The sequence below is a fragment of the Scyliorhinus torazame genome, chromosome 15 (assembly GCF_047496885.1).
Source record: "Scyliorhinus torazame isolate Kashiwa2021f chromosome 15, sScyTor2.1, whole genome shotgun sequence".
NCBI lineage: Eukaryota > Metazoa > Chordata > Chondrichthyes > Carcharhiniformes > Scyliorhinidae > Scyliorhinus > Scyliorhinus torazame.
In genome coordinates, this window is record NC_092721.1 from 169733854 (window position 1) to 169746241 (window position 12388).

The 12388-nt window shown below is 46.8% G+C and overlaps 1 protein-coding gene across 1 annotated transcript in view; it reads right to left on the bottom strand.

The window, feature by feature from the left end:
- The window catches only part of tpte (transmembrane phosphatase with tensin homology), a 119047-nt gene extending 107323 nt beyond the window's left edge, over positions 1-11724 (bottom strand). Inside the window, exon 1 of the mRNA XM_072477073.1 lies at positions 11499-11724. Coding sequence (XP_072333174.1) covers positions 11499-11564 — 66 coding nt within the window. The 5' untranslated portion in view covers positions 11565-11724. The remainder of the gene's footprint in view (positions 1-11498) is intronic.
- Positions 11725-12388: the final 664 nt, after the last annotated feature.

The window sequence follows — 12388 nt, forward strand, 5'->3', positions numbered from 1 at the left end:
GCTCGAGAAGCCCAGCGAATCATACCCATATGTTTTGGTCATGCCCGGCACTACAGGGGTTTTGGATGGGGGTGACAAAGGTGCTTTCAAAAGTAGTAGGAGTCCGGGTTGAACCAAGCTGGGGGTTGGCTATATTTGGGGTTGCACAAGAGCCGGGAGTGCAGGAGGCGAGAGAGGCCGATGTTTTGGCCTTTGCGTCCCTAGTAGCCCGGCGCAGGATATTGCTAATGTGGAAAGAAGCCAAGCCCCCGGGGGTGGAGACCTGGATAAATGACATGGCGGGGTTTATAAAGCTAGAGCGGATTAAGTTCGTCCTAAGGGGGTCGGCTCAAGGGTTCACCAGGCGGTGGCAACCGTTCGTCGAATACCTCGCAGAAAGATAGACGGAATGGGAAAAAGAAGGCAGCAGCAGCAGCCCAGGATCGGGGGGGGGAAGGAGGAGGAGGAACCAGAAGGACTCTCAGGGTTGTTAATATATACTGTATAGTATGTATAGGTCGTTGCTACAGATAATTATATATTGGACTGTTAAATTATATTTTTGGAGAGTGTTACTTGTGACAAGGCAGTTGCCAATTAGGGCTAGTTTTCATTTTTGTTATTTATTATTTATTCATTTTTTGTTTATAAAATAGGTCATTGTTATTTGTGTTGTTATAATATTGTGTAAAGGATGCACAATGTACTGTGTTGGTTGACCAAAAATTTTCAATAAAATATTTAATAAAAAAAAAAATTTGTACCCCGAAAAATTACCAAATTCCCCCAGGATTTGCATTACTTCCCAATCACCAATGGGTCTGAAATATACAAGAGCAATTCATCTGCGTAAAGCGAGACATGGTTCCCCCCCCCCCCCTCCTCTCTTCCCCCCACCCCCCGAACCAGCCCTTTCCAGTTCCTAGAGGCTCTTAATGCCATGGGCAATGGCTCTATAGCCAGAGCAAACAGTAACGCGGAGAGGGGGCACCCTTGCCTCGTCCCTCGGTGTAGTTTAAAATACACCAACCTTAGCCGGTTTGTACACAGCCTCGCTACTGGTGCCTGATAGAGCAACCACACCCAGTCAATAAAGCCCTCACCAAACCCAAACCTTCCCAGCGCCTCCCACAGGTAATCCCACTCCACCCGATCAAAAGCCTTCTCCGCATCCATTGCTACCACCACCTCCACCTCCCCTCCTTCTGAGGGCATCATAATAACATTTAAAAGCCTTTGAATATTGGCCTCGAGTTGCCTGCCCTTTACAAATCCCATCTGGTCTTCCCCTTTCACCCTCGGGACAGAGTCCTCTATCCTTGTGGCCAACAGTTTGGCGTCCATATTTTGTCGAGAAATTGGCCTGTATGACCCGCATTGATCCGGATCCTTCACCCATTTCAGAATCAATGAAATCGAGGCCTGCAACATTGTTGGGGGGAGGGCTCCCTTCTCTCTTGCTTCGTTAAATGTCCCTACCAGCAGTGGGCTCAATATCGCTGAAAACTTCTTATAGAATTCCACCGGATAGCCATCAGGCCCTGAGGTCTTGCCCGACTGCATGCCCTCCAGCTCCTTGATTATTTCCTCAATCTCAATTGGGGCTCCCTCCTTCCACCAGATCATCATCGACCCTCGGAAACCTCAATTGATCCAAAAACTGCCTCATCCCCTCCACCCCAGCGGGGGGGGGGGGGGGGGGGGGGCGGGGGGGGGTTCCGACTCATATAATTTACTATAAAAGACCTTAAACACCTCATTCACCCCCACTGGGTCCAGGACAGTATTCCCGCCTCTACTCTTCACTTTCCCCATCTCCCTGGCCACCTCCCGTTTCCTGAGCTGGTGCGCCAACATTCTGCTCGTCTTTTCCCCGTACTCAAATTGCCCCCCTTGCCTTCCTCAACTGTTCCACCGCTTTCCCTGTGGTCAACAGCCTGAACTCGGCCTGTAACCTCCACCGCTCCCTCAGTAGCCCTGCATCCAGAGGCTGAGTATCTCCTGTCCACCTGGAGTACCTCCTCCACTAACCTATCCCTCTCAGCCCGTTTCACCTTTTCTCTATGGGCCCGTATCGAGATTAATTCCCCCGACTACTGCCTTCAAAGCTTCCCAAACCGTCACTGCAGAGACCACCCCCGTATCATTTGTTTCCAGATAGTTATTATTGTTAACCCGCCTACGGATCTTTCGTCTGCTAGCAACCCCACACCAGTCTCCACAGCAGGCGTTGCCCTCTCTCCAAATTAACCCGTTGATCCACCCAATGTGGGGCATGATCAAACACTGCGATTGCCGAGTACTCCGTATCCACCACCCCCGGTATTAGCAGCCTGCTCAGAACAAAAAAATTGTCGCGAGAGTATACCTTGTGGACATGAGAAAAAAGAAAACTCCTTCGCCCTTGGCTATGCAAACCTCCAAGGGTCCATTCCCCCCATCTGTTCCATAAACTCCTTCAACGCAGCCGGCCTCCTCCATATCCTGCATTTTGACCGGTCCAATTCCGGATCAATGACTGTGTTAAAATCTCCTCCCATAATCAGGTTATTTGACTCTAAATCTGGGATCTTACCTAACACCTGCCTCATAAATTGCACATCGTTCCAATTCGGAGCATGCATGTTCACGAGTACCACCCGCACCCCCTCCAGCTTCTCCCTCCAGCTTCCCACTCACCATTATGTACCTACCCCCCTTGTCTGACACGATTCTTCCTGCCTCGAATGCCACATGTTTGTTGATCATGATCACTACCCCCCTGGTCTTGTCCAGCCCTGAAGGGAATACATGGCTAACCCGCCCCTTTCTCAATCTCGCCTGGTCTGTAACCTTTAGGTATGCCTCTTGTAGCATTGCCACGTCCGCCTTTAGCCCCCTCAAATGCGCAAACACACGAGCCCTCTTGACCAGCCCATTCAACGCTCTAACGTTCCATGTAATCAGCCTGGTTGGGGGGCTTCCCACCCACCGCCTCTTCCCCCCCCCCCCCCGCCCCCTGCTGACGAGCCATTACCCTTTTTAGGCCAGCCTCTAGCTCGCGCCCTCCGCTTCCACGAGCCCCCTCTCGGGCATTCACTGTTCCCGACCTCCCAGTTGTCCCCTAGTAACAGTTCCTCCGGTCAGCAAAGCAAGGATTCTCTAAAGGTTAGTATGCAGGATCAGTTGGCAGTTAGGAAGGCAAATGCAATGTTAGCATTCACACTGAGGCGCTAGAATACAAGAGCAAGGAAGAAGTGCGCTGGTCAGACCCCATTTGGTTCACAAGAATGATCCTGGGAATTAAAGGCTTGTCATGAGGTGCAGTTGAGGAGTTTGTCTGTACTCAATTGACTTTAGAAGGATTGGGGAGGGGCCCGGGGGGGGGGGGGGGGGGGGGAGGTCTCATTGAAACTTACAGAATACGGAGAGGCCTAGATAGAGTGGACATGGAGAAGATGTTTCCACTAGAACCAGAGGGCAGAGCCTCAGACTGAAGGGACAAGAGAGGAGGAGGAGGAATTTATTAGAACAAAGAACAAAGAAATGTACAGCACAGGAACAGGCCCTTCGGCCCTCCAAGCCCATGCCGCCCGACTAAACTACAATCTTCTACACTTCCTGGGTCCGTATCCCTCTATTCCCATCCTATTCATGTATTTGTCAAGATGCCCCTTAAATGTCACGATCGTCCCTGCTTCCACCACCTCCTCCGGTAGAGTTCCAGGCACCCACTACCCTCTGCGTAACAAAACTTGCCTCATACATCTACTCTAAACCTTGCCCCTCTCACCTTAAACCTATGCCCCCTAGTAATTGACCCCTTTACCCTGGGGAAAAGCCTCTGACTATCCACTCTGTCTATGCCCCTCATAATTTTGTAGACCTCTATCAGGTCTCCCCTCAACCTCCTTCGTTCCAGTGAGAACAAACCGAGTTTATTCAACCGCTCCTCATAGCTAATGCCCTCCGTACCAGGCGACATTCTGGTAAATCTCTTCTGCACCCTCTCTAAAGCCTCCACATCCTTCTGGTAGTGTGGCGACCAGAATTGAACACTATACTCCAAGTGTGGCCTAACTAAGGTTCTATACAGCTGCAACATGACTTGCCAATTCTTATACTCAATGACCCGGCCAATGAAGGCAAGCATGCCGTATGCCTTCTTGACTACCTTCTCCACCTGTGTTGCCCCTTTCAATGACCTGTGGACCTGTACTCCTAGATCTCTTTGACTTTCAATACTCTTGAGGGTTCTACCATTCACTGTATATTCCCTACCTGCATTAGACCTTCCAAAATGCATTACCTCACATTTGTCCGGATTAAACTCCATCTGCCATCTCTCCGCCCAAGTCTCCAGACAATCTAAATCCTGCTGTATCCTCTGACAGTCCTCATCACTATCCGCAATTCCACCAACCTTTGTGTCGTCCGCAAACTTACTAATCAGAAAGTTATTCAGCCAGATGGTGATGAATCTGTGGAACTCATTGCCGCAGAAGGCTGTGGAGACCAAGTTTTCAAGTGTCTTTAAGACAGAGATAGATAGGTTTGGTTCTGGAGTAGCAAGGGAATCAGGAATTACAAGGAGAAGGCAGAAGAATGCGGATGAGAAACACATCAGCCATGATCAGATAATGGAGCAGACTCATGGGCTGAATGGCTTAATTCTGTCCCTATATCTTATGGTTTTATAACATCCTTATCTTGATGTTCAATTCCTCTCATAATAAAGAATAGCATTTTTTTTAGCCTTCTTGATTACAAGCAATGCCTGCATTCTATCTTTGTGACTCATAGATTGCATAGAATTTACAGTGCAGAAGTAGGCCATTCGGGATATTGAGTCTGCACCGGGTCTTGGAAAGAGCACCCTACCCAACCCCACACCTCCACCCTATCCCCATAACCCGGTAACCCCACCCAACACCAAGTGCAAGTTTGGACACTAAGGGCAATTTGGCATTGCCAATCCACCTAACCTGCACATCTTTGGACTGTGGGGGGAAACCGGAGCACCCGGAGGAAACCCACGCACACACGGGGAGAACGTGCAGACTCCGCACAGACAGTGACCTAGCGGGGAATCGATCCTGAGACCTTGGAGATGTGAAGCAATTGTGCTAACCACTATGCTACCATGCTACCTCATGCACGCCTACATCCTTCTGCACCTCTGCATTCTCCAGTAGTTCACTGTTTAAGTAATCATCTGCTTTTTATTCTTCCTGGTATAAAGTGAAGAACTTCACATTATACACCAGCTGCCAGGTTTTTGCCCACTCACTAAATCTAACTACCTCCAAATTCAAACTCTTATATCGTCATCATCTTCACAACATACTTTACAATCAAGCTTTGTGCCATCTGCAAATTTAGCAAACATGCCTTCATTCGCCTCATCCAAGTCATTAATGTTAAATTGTAAAAGGTCACAGCCCAAGCAGACTACACTTGACAAATCCTACTAATCAGACAGAAGACTCATTTATGCATACTCATTGTTTTCTGCAGTCAATCTTCTATCCATGCTAACATGTTACCGCCTACACCATGAGCTTTCATTTTCCACAATAACCTTTTGATGCAGACTCATGATCAGTAGTCATGGGGCCATGGGGATCACGAGGGTAGATGCTGAAAAGCTATTTCCTTTTGATGCTCTCTATGCACCTTCTCTACTGCTGTAGCAGTATACTCCATACGCTTCACCCGATGTCTAAGTTTTTCATGTATGGAACGGCCTGCCTGGACAGTACGTAGAACAATACGTTTCATTGTAACCCAGTGCACATGACAATAAATATAAAATCTTGTTTGGTGGGGGGATTGGAGTCTAGAACGCAGGGAAACAGTTGAATAAGGGTCTCCCAATCAAGATGGAGGGGAGGAGAAATTTCTTCTCCGTATAAGTTTGTTAGCTGTTGGAATTCTCTCTCCCAGAGGGCAGTGGTGGCTGGTTCATTGAATGCTTTCAAGGCAGAGTTAGACTGACAAGGGAGTCAAGGATTAAGCGGGACAGGCAAGAAAGGCCACAATCAGATCAAATGGCAGAGTAGGATCGATGGGCCAAATGGCCTGCTCCTCCTGGAATTCTTGATGAGATCGTGAAACAAACAAAGAACAACAAAGAACAAAGAAATGCACAGCACAGGAACAGACCCTTCGGCCCTCCAAGCCCGTGCCGACCATGCTGCCCGACTAAACTACAATCTTCTACACTTCCTGGGTCCGTATCCCTCTATTCCCATCCTATTCATGTATTTGTCAAGATGCCCCTTAAATGTCACTAATGTCCCTGCTTCCACCACCTCCTCCGGCAGCAAGTTCCAAGCACCCACTACCGTCTGCGTAAAAAACTTGCCTCGTACATCTACTCTAAACCTTGCCCCTCTCACCTTAAACCTATGCCCCCTAGTAATTGACCATTCTACCCCGGGGAAAAGCCTCTGACTATCCACTCTGCCTATGCCCCTCATAATTTTGTAGACCTCTATCAGGTCGTCCCTCAACCTCCTTCGTTCCAGTGAGAACAAACCGAGTTTATTCAACCGCTCCTCATAGCTAATGCCCTCCATACCAGGCAACATTCTGGTAAATCTCTTCTGCACTCTCTCTAAAGCCTCCACATCCTTCTGGTAGTGGCGACCAGAATTGAACACTATACTCCAACTGTGGCCTAACTAAGGTTCTATACAGCTGCAACATGACTTGCCAATTCTTATACTCAATGCCCCGGCCAATGAAGGCAAGCATGCCGTATGCCTTCTTGACTACCTTCTCCACCTGTGTTGCCCCTTTCAGTGACCTGTGGACCTGTACTCCTAGATCTCTGACTTTCAATACTCTTGAGGGTCCTACCATTCACTGTATATTCCCTACCTGCATTAGACCTTCCAAAATGCATTACCTCACATTTGTCCGGATTAAACTCCATCTGCCATCTCTCCGTCCCCAGTCTCCAAACAATCTAAATCCTGCTGTATCCTCCGACAGTCCTCATCGCTATCCGCAATTCCACCAACCTTTGTGTCGTCTGCAAACTTACTAATCAGACCAGTTACATTTTCCTCCAAATCTTTTATATATACTATAAACAGCAAAGGTCCTGTGGAACACCACTGGTCACAGCCCTCCAATTAGAAAAGCATCCTTCCATTGCTACTCTCTGCCTTCTATGACCTAGCCAGTTCTGTATCCACCTTGCCAGCTCACCCCGATCCCGTGTGACTTCACCTTTTGTACTAGTCTACCATGAGGGACCTTGTCAAAGGCCTTACTGAAGTCCATATAGACAACATCTACTGCCCTACCTGCATCAATCATCTTAGTGACCTCCTCGAAAAACTCTATCAAGTTAGTGAGACACGACCTCCCCTTCACAAAACCATGCTGCCTCTCACTAATACGTCCATTTGCTTCCAAATGGGAGTAGATCCTGTCTCGAAGAATTCTCTCCAGTAATTTCCCTACCACTGAAGTAAGGTTCACCGGCCTGTAGTTCCCTGGATTATCCTGGCTACCCCTCTTAAACAGAGGAACAACATTGGATATTCTCCAGTCCTCCGGGACACCCCCTGAAGACAGTGAGGATCCAAAGATTTCTGTCAATGCCTCAGCAATTTCCTCTCCAGCCTCCTTCAGTATTGTGGGGTAGATCCCATCAGGCCCTGGGACTTATCTACCTTAATATTTTTTAAGACACCCAACACCTCGTCTTTTTGGATCTCAATGTGACCCAGGCTATCTACACACCCTTCTCCAGACTCAGCATCTACCAATTTCTTCTCTTTGGTGAATACTGATGCAAAGTATTCATTTAGTACCGCGCCCATTTCCTCTGGCTCCACACATAGATTCCCTTGCCTATCCTTCAGTGGGCCAACCCTTTCCCTGGCTACCCTCTTGCTTTTTATGTACGTGTAAAAAGCCTTGGGATTTTCCTTAATCCTATTTGCCAATGACTTTTCGTGACCCCTTCTAGCCCTCCTGACTCCTTGCTTAAGTTCCTTCCTACTTTCCTTATATTCCACGCAGGCTTAGTCTGTTCCCAGCCTTTTAGCCCTGACAAATGCCTCCTTTTTCTTTTTGACGAGGCCTACAATATCTCTCGTCATCCAAGGTTCCCAAAAATTGCCGTATTTATCCTTCTTCCTCACAGGAACATGCCGGTCCTGAATTCCTTTCAACTGACACTTGAAAGCCTCCCACATGTCAGATGTTGATTTGCCCTCAAACATCCGCCCCCAATCTATGTTCTACAGTTCCAGTCTAATATTGTTATAATTAGCCTTCCCCCAATTTAGCACATTCATCCTAGGACGACTCTTATCCTTGTCCACCAGTACTTTAAAACTTACTGAATTGTGGTCACTGTTCCCGAAATGCTCCCCTACTGAAACATCTACCACCTGGCCGGGCTCATTCCCCAATACCAGGTCCAGTACCGCCCCTTCCCTGGTTGGACTGTCTACATATTGTTTTAAGAAGCCCTCCTGGATGCTCCTTACAAACTCCGCCCGTCTAAGCCCCTGGTACTAAGTGAGTCCCAGTCAATATTGGGGAAGTTGAAGTCTCCCATCACCACAACCCTGTTGTTTTTACTCTTTTCCAAAATCTGTCTACCTATCTGCTCCTCTATCTCCCGCTGGCTGTTGGGAGGCCTGTAGTAAACCCCCAACATTGTGACTGCACCCTTCTTATTCCTGATCTCTACCCATTATAGCCTCACTGCCCTCTGAGGTGTCCTCCCGCAGTACAGCTGTGATATTCTCCCTAACCAGTAGCGCAGCTCCGCCTCCCCTTTTACATCCCCCTCTATCCCGCCTGAAACATCTAAATCCTGGAACGTTTAGCTGCCAATCCTGCCCTTCCCTCAACCAGGTCTCTGTAATGGCAACAACATCATAGTTCCAAGTACTAATCCAAGCTCTAAGTTCACCTGCCTTACCCGTAATGCTCCTTGCATTAAAACATATGCACTTCAGGCCACCAGACCCGCTGTGTTCAGCAACTTCTCCCCGTCTGCTCTGCCTCAGAGCCCCACTGTCCCTATTCCCTAGTTCTCCCTCAATGCTCTCACCTTCTGACCTATTGCTCCCGTGCCCACCCCCCTGCCATATTAGTTTAAACCCTCCCGTGTGACACTCGCAAACCTCGCGGCCAGGATATTTATGCCTCTCGGTTTAGATGCTACCCGTCCTTCTTATATAGGTCACACCTGCCCCGGAAGAGCTCCCAGTGGTCCAGATAACAGAAACCCTCCCTCCTACACCAGCTGTTTAGCCACGTGTTTAGCTGCTCTATCTTCCTATTTCTAGCCTCACTGGCACGTGGCACAGAGAGTAATCCCGAGATTACAACCCTAGAGGTCCTGTCTTTTAACTGTCTGCCTAGCTCCCTGAACTCCTGCTGCAGGACCTCATGCCCCTTCCTGCCTATGTCGTTAGTACCAATATGTACAACGACCTCTGCCTGTTTGCCCTCCCCCTTCAGGATGACCTCTACCCGTTCAGAGACATCCTGGACCCTGGCACCAGGGAGGCAACATACCATCCTGGAGTCTCTTTCACGTCCACAGAAGCACCTATCTGTGCCCCTGACTATAGAGTCCCCTATTACTATTGCTCTTCTGCGCTTTGACCCTCCCTGCTGAACATCAGAGCCAGCCGTGGTGCCACTGCTCTGGCTGCTGCTGTCGTTGAAAACTTGAAAACAATGGTCAGGAAAAGGCCTTTGATGATATGACTGGAGCATAAGTTTCCTGCCTACCTAATGGGGGGGAAAGAAAGAGAGGGAGGGAGGAGGGAAGAGAGAAGAGTCAGAACAGGGCCAATTAAGATGACCCAAGAAAAAAAAAGTGCTCTCTTTGACCCCCCCTTAGCAATTCAGCACCTGTCCAGGGGACAATATTTGACCATGAGTGCATTAACCATTAATCCACTTACTTAAATGATTCAATGTCTGCTCTAGCAAAGAACCAACACAGTTGCTTTTTGAAGAAGAAATGCAGAATTAGCATGCAGGGCACCAGTCAGCAGCACATTTCAAGGCTCACTACACTCTGGATAAAGATGAGGTGTCTAGCCGATGCAGATAGATATATATATTACATCCATACATTGTAAATCCCTCCCTTGGGTATCATCAAGACACTCCTGACTCTTTATAACGGTGAGTTCACATTAGAACGTAGAGAGAATTAAATGGTTTAAAAATATTACACTGAATAATGTGGGAATTAGTTAACATCTTATAACTTTTTTTGTAACTATAATTCTCTCAGGCCAAACAAACAATAGCAACTTGAAATAAAACAATTAAAAAATTAAGGAATAAAGGGTTATGGTGAGTGGGCAGGTAAGTGGAGCGGAGTCCATAGAAAGATCAGCCATGGCCTTATTGAATGGCAGAGCAGGCTCAAGGGGCCTAATTCCTGCTCCTAGTTCTTATGTTCTAAAAACATGCCCAATCCGCAGCAGGTAGACATTGGAGATTAAACACATGAAAAACTAACTGGAATAAAAACAGAAAATGCTGGATAAAGTCAGCTAGTCTGGCCGCTTCCGAGAGCTGGAGTCTCCCTTTCCCCTGGCCACGTGTTTCTCGGTAGCACCCATCTCGCCGGCAGCAGGATTCCCACCGCTTGTCAATATGATTTAATATTGAAAACACCCCACTCTGCTGGGAAACCCGCAGACTGAGGTGCGCCGGCGATGGGAACAGAATCCCAACAGCCAGAGTTAAAATTGCCCTTCTACATTCTCTGGAAGAGCCCTATAGCTCGGTTTCTCTCTCTCAGATATTGCCAGACCTGAGTTTATCCAGCTTTTACTGTTTTATTTCAGATTTCCAGCATCTGCCGTTATAAAACCCGACTGGATTTGATTGAAGTGTAAAATCAATAATCTAGATAGTATCAAGGCTCCATAGCATCTTCTACTTAATGTAAATAATTGACAAGTTGTTGGTGCCACATGGGAGAGCTACTAGTCCCTTTCAAGTACTTCAGACACCTTTCTTTTGCAAATTTTAATTTCGATGATATTAGGCACAAGTTCTGTTCACATTTTACTATAGTTTGCAGCTGAAACTGGATTGTGAGAAGATTCTCATTTCCACAGATTTGATGGTTTGCATAAGTAACAGCAGTCATTAACCGGAGCTTTTGTCGAAAAGCATTGACTAATCAGAAATGGTACTTACCTCTGTCCCACCCGTTTTGTGCTACACTGTACCAAGGTCCTAACCCATTTGGGAGCCATAATGCCACATTGAGGGGGGCACTGGATCCATTATAGTTATTTGTGGGCAGTCCACCATTCTTGAAAAGTCACAAATGATTCGTTGATTAAAACAATATTATTAGTACGTTAGCCGTCTTTGGGACTTTTTGTTTTAAAAATACTTTATTCCTCGGAGGTGATGTGTCCAAAGGTGCAAAAATGATTTCAGCATTAAAATAAACAGGTGACATTTGATGTTCACCTCCTCCCCTCAATTAATTTAGGAGGGGGAGAAAAGAGAGAAATTCTTACCTTCCAATGAGCCCACAACATTCTCAGCCGTGCAATGTTGCCTTTCTGTTTGCAATCTTTTTCCATGTCAGTGTATTTGGCGACGCTGCCGAATCGTTCCCCCTCAGCCCTGCTTCCTTGGACTTCATTAAACGGTTCCTTAAAAAAATAAAATTGTACATATAACAGGGGGAGGAATAGGAGAGCAATTAACTTGGAATAGAAAAAACAAACTGAAAAAAATAACCCTCGTGACAATGGAATCGTCTTATATAAATAAACACTCTCCTTCCGATCAGAGTTCTTATTGCATTCAAAACCTTCATTCGCGAACAACGGTCTTACCGTCGCAGCAACACCTTGAAAACTGCTAATACGCAAAGGGGCGGGTTTAAGAAACACATTTTAGTCTTATAATCTTGTGTGGGAAAATGTTTAAACAAGGTGCTATCAAATTAAAACTATAAAGCCAAATTTGGTTCAATAATAGAGAGCAGTAGTGTCTCACGAGGTTGGGGAATGGAGGTAAATTAATTATAAAAGCCCCACCTATTGGTTTAGTTTCAACAACTCAAAGCCCTATTCATTACTTGTTTATAAGACTTCTTGGAGAGTTGTATTGATTTTGTTTTTAAATCAGTGCAATCTATACAGTTTGCTTAAATGGAATTTGACTTTTTAAAAAAACACAGCAATTTCTTTAACTGCTGGAAAGGTTTCCAACCATTGCAATAGACCTATAGAAGAGTAAGAATTTATATTAGAGGAGAAAAGGCTGCTGATTGGTAGACAAGTCAACACTGATTGGTGGAGGTGGTGCCATAGAGAAAGCAATGGGGGGGATAAAGATTCCCCAGGCTCTGGGTGATTCAATAAAGATGCAAGGCTTGAGCATATTCCTTTTGTTTGCA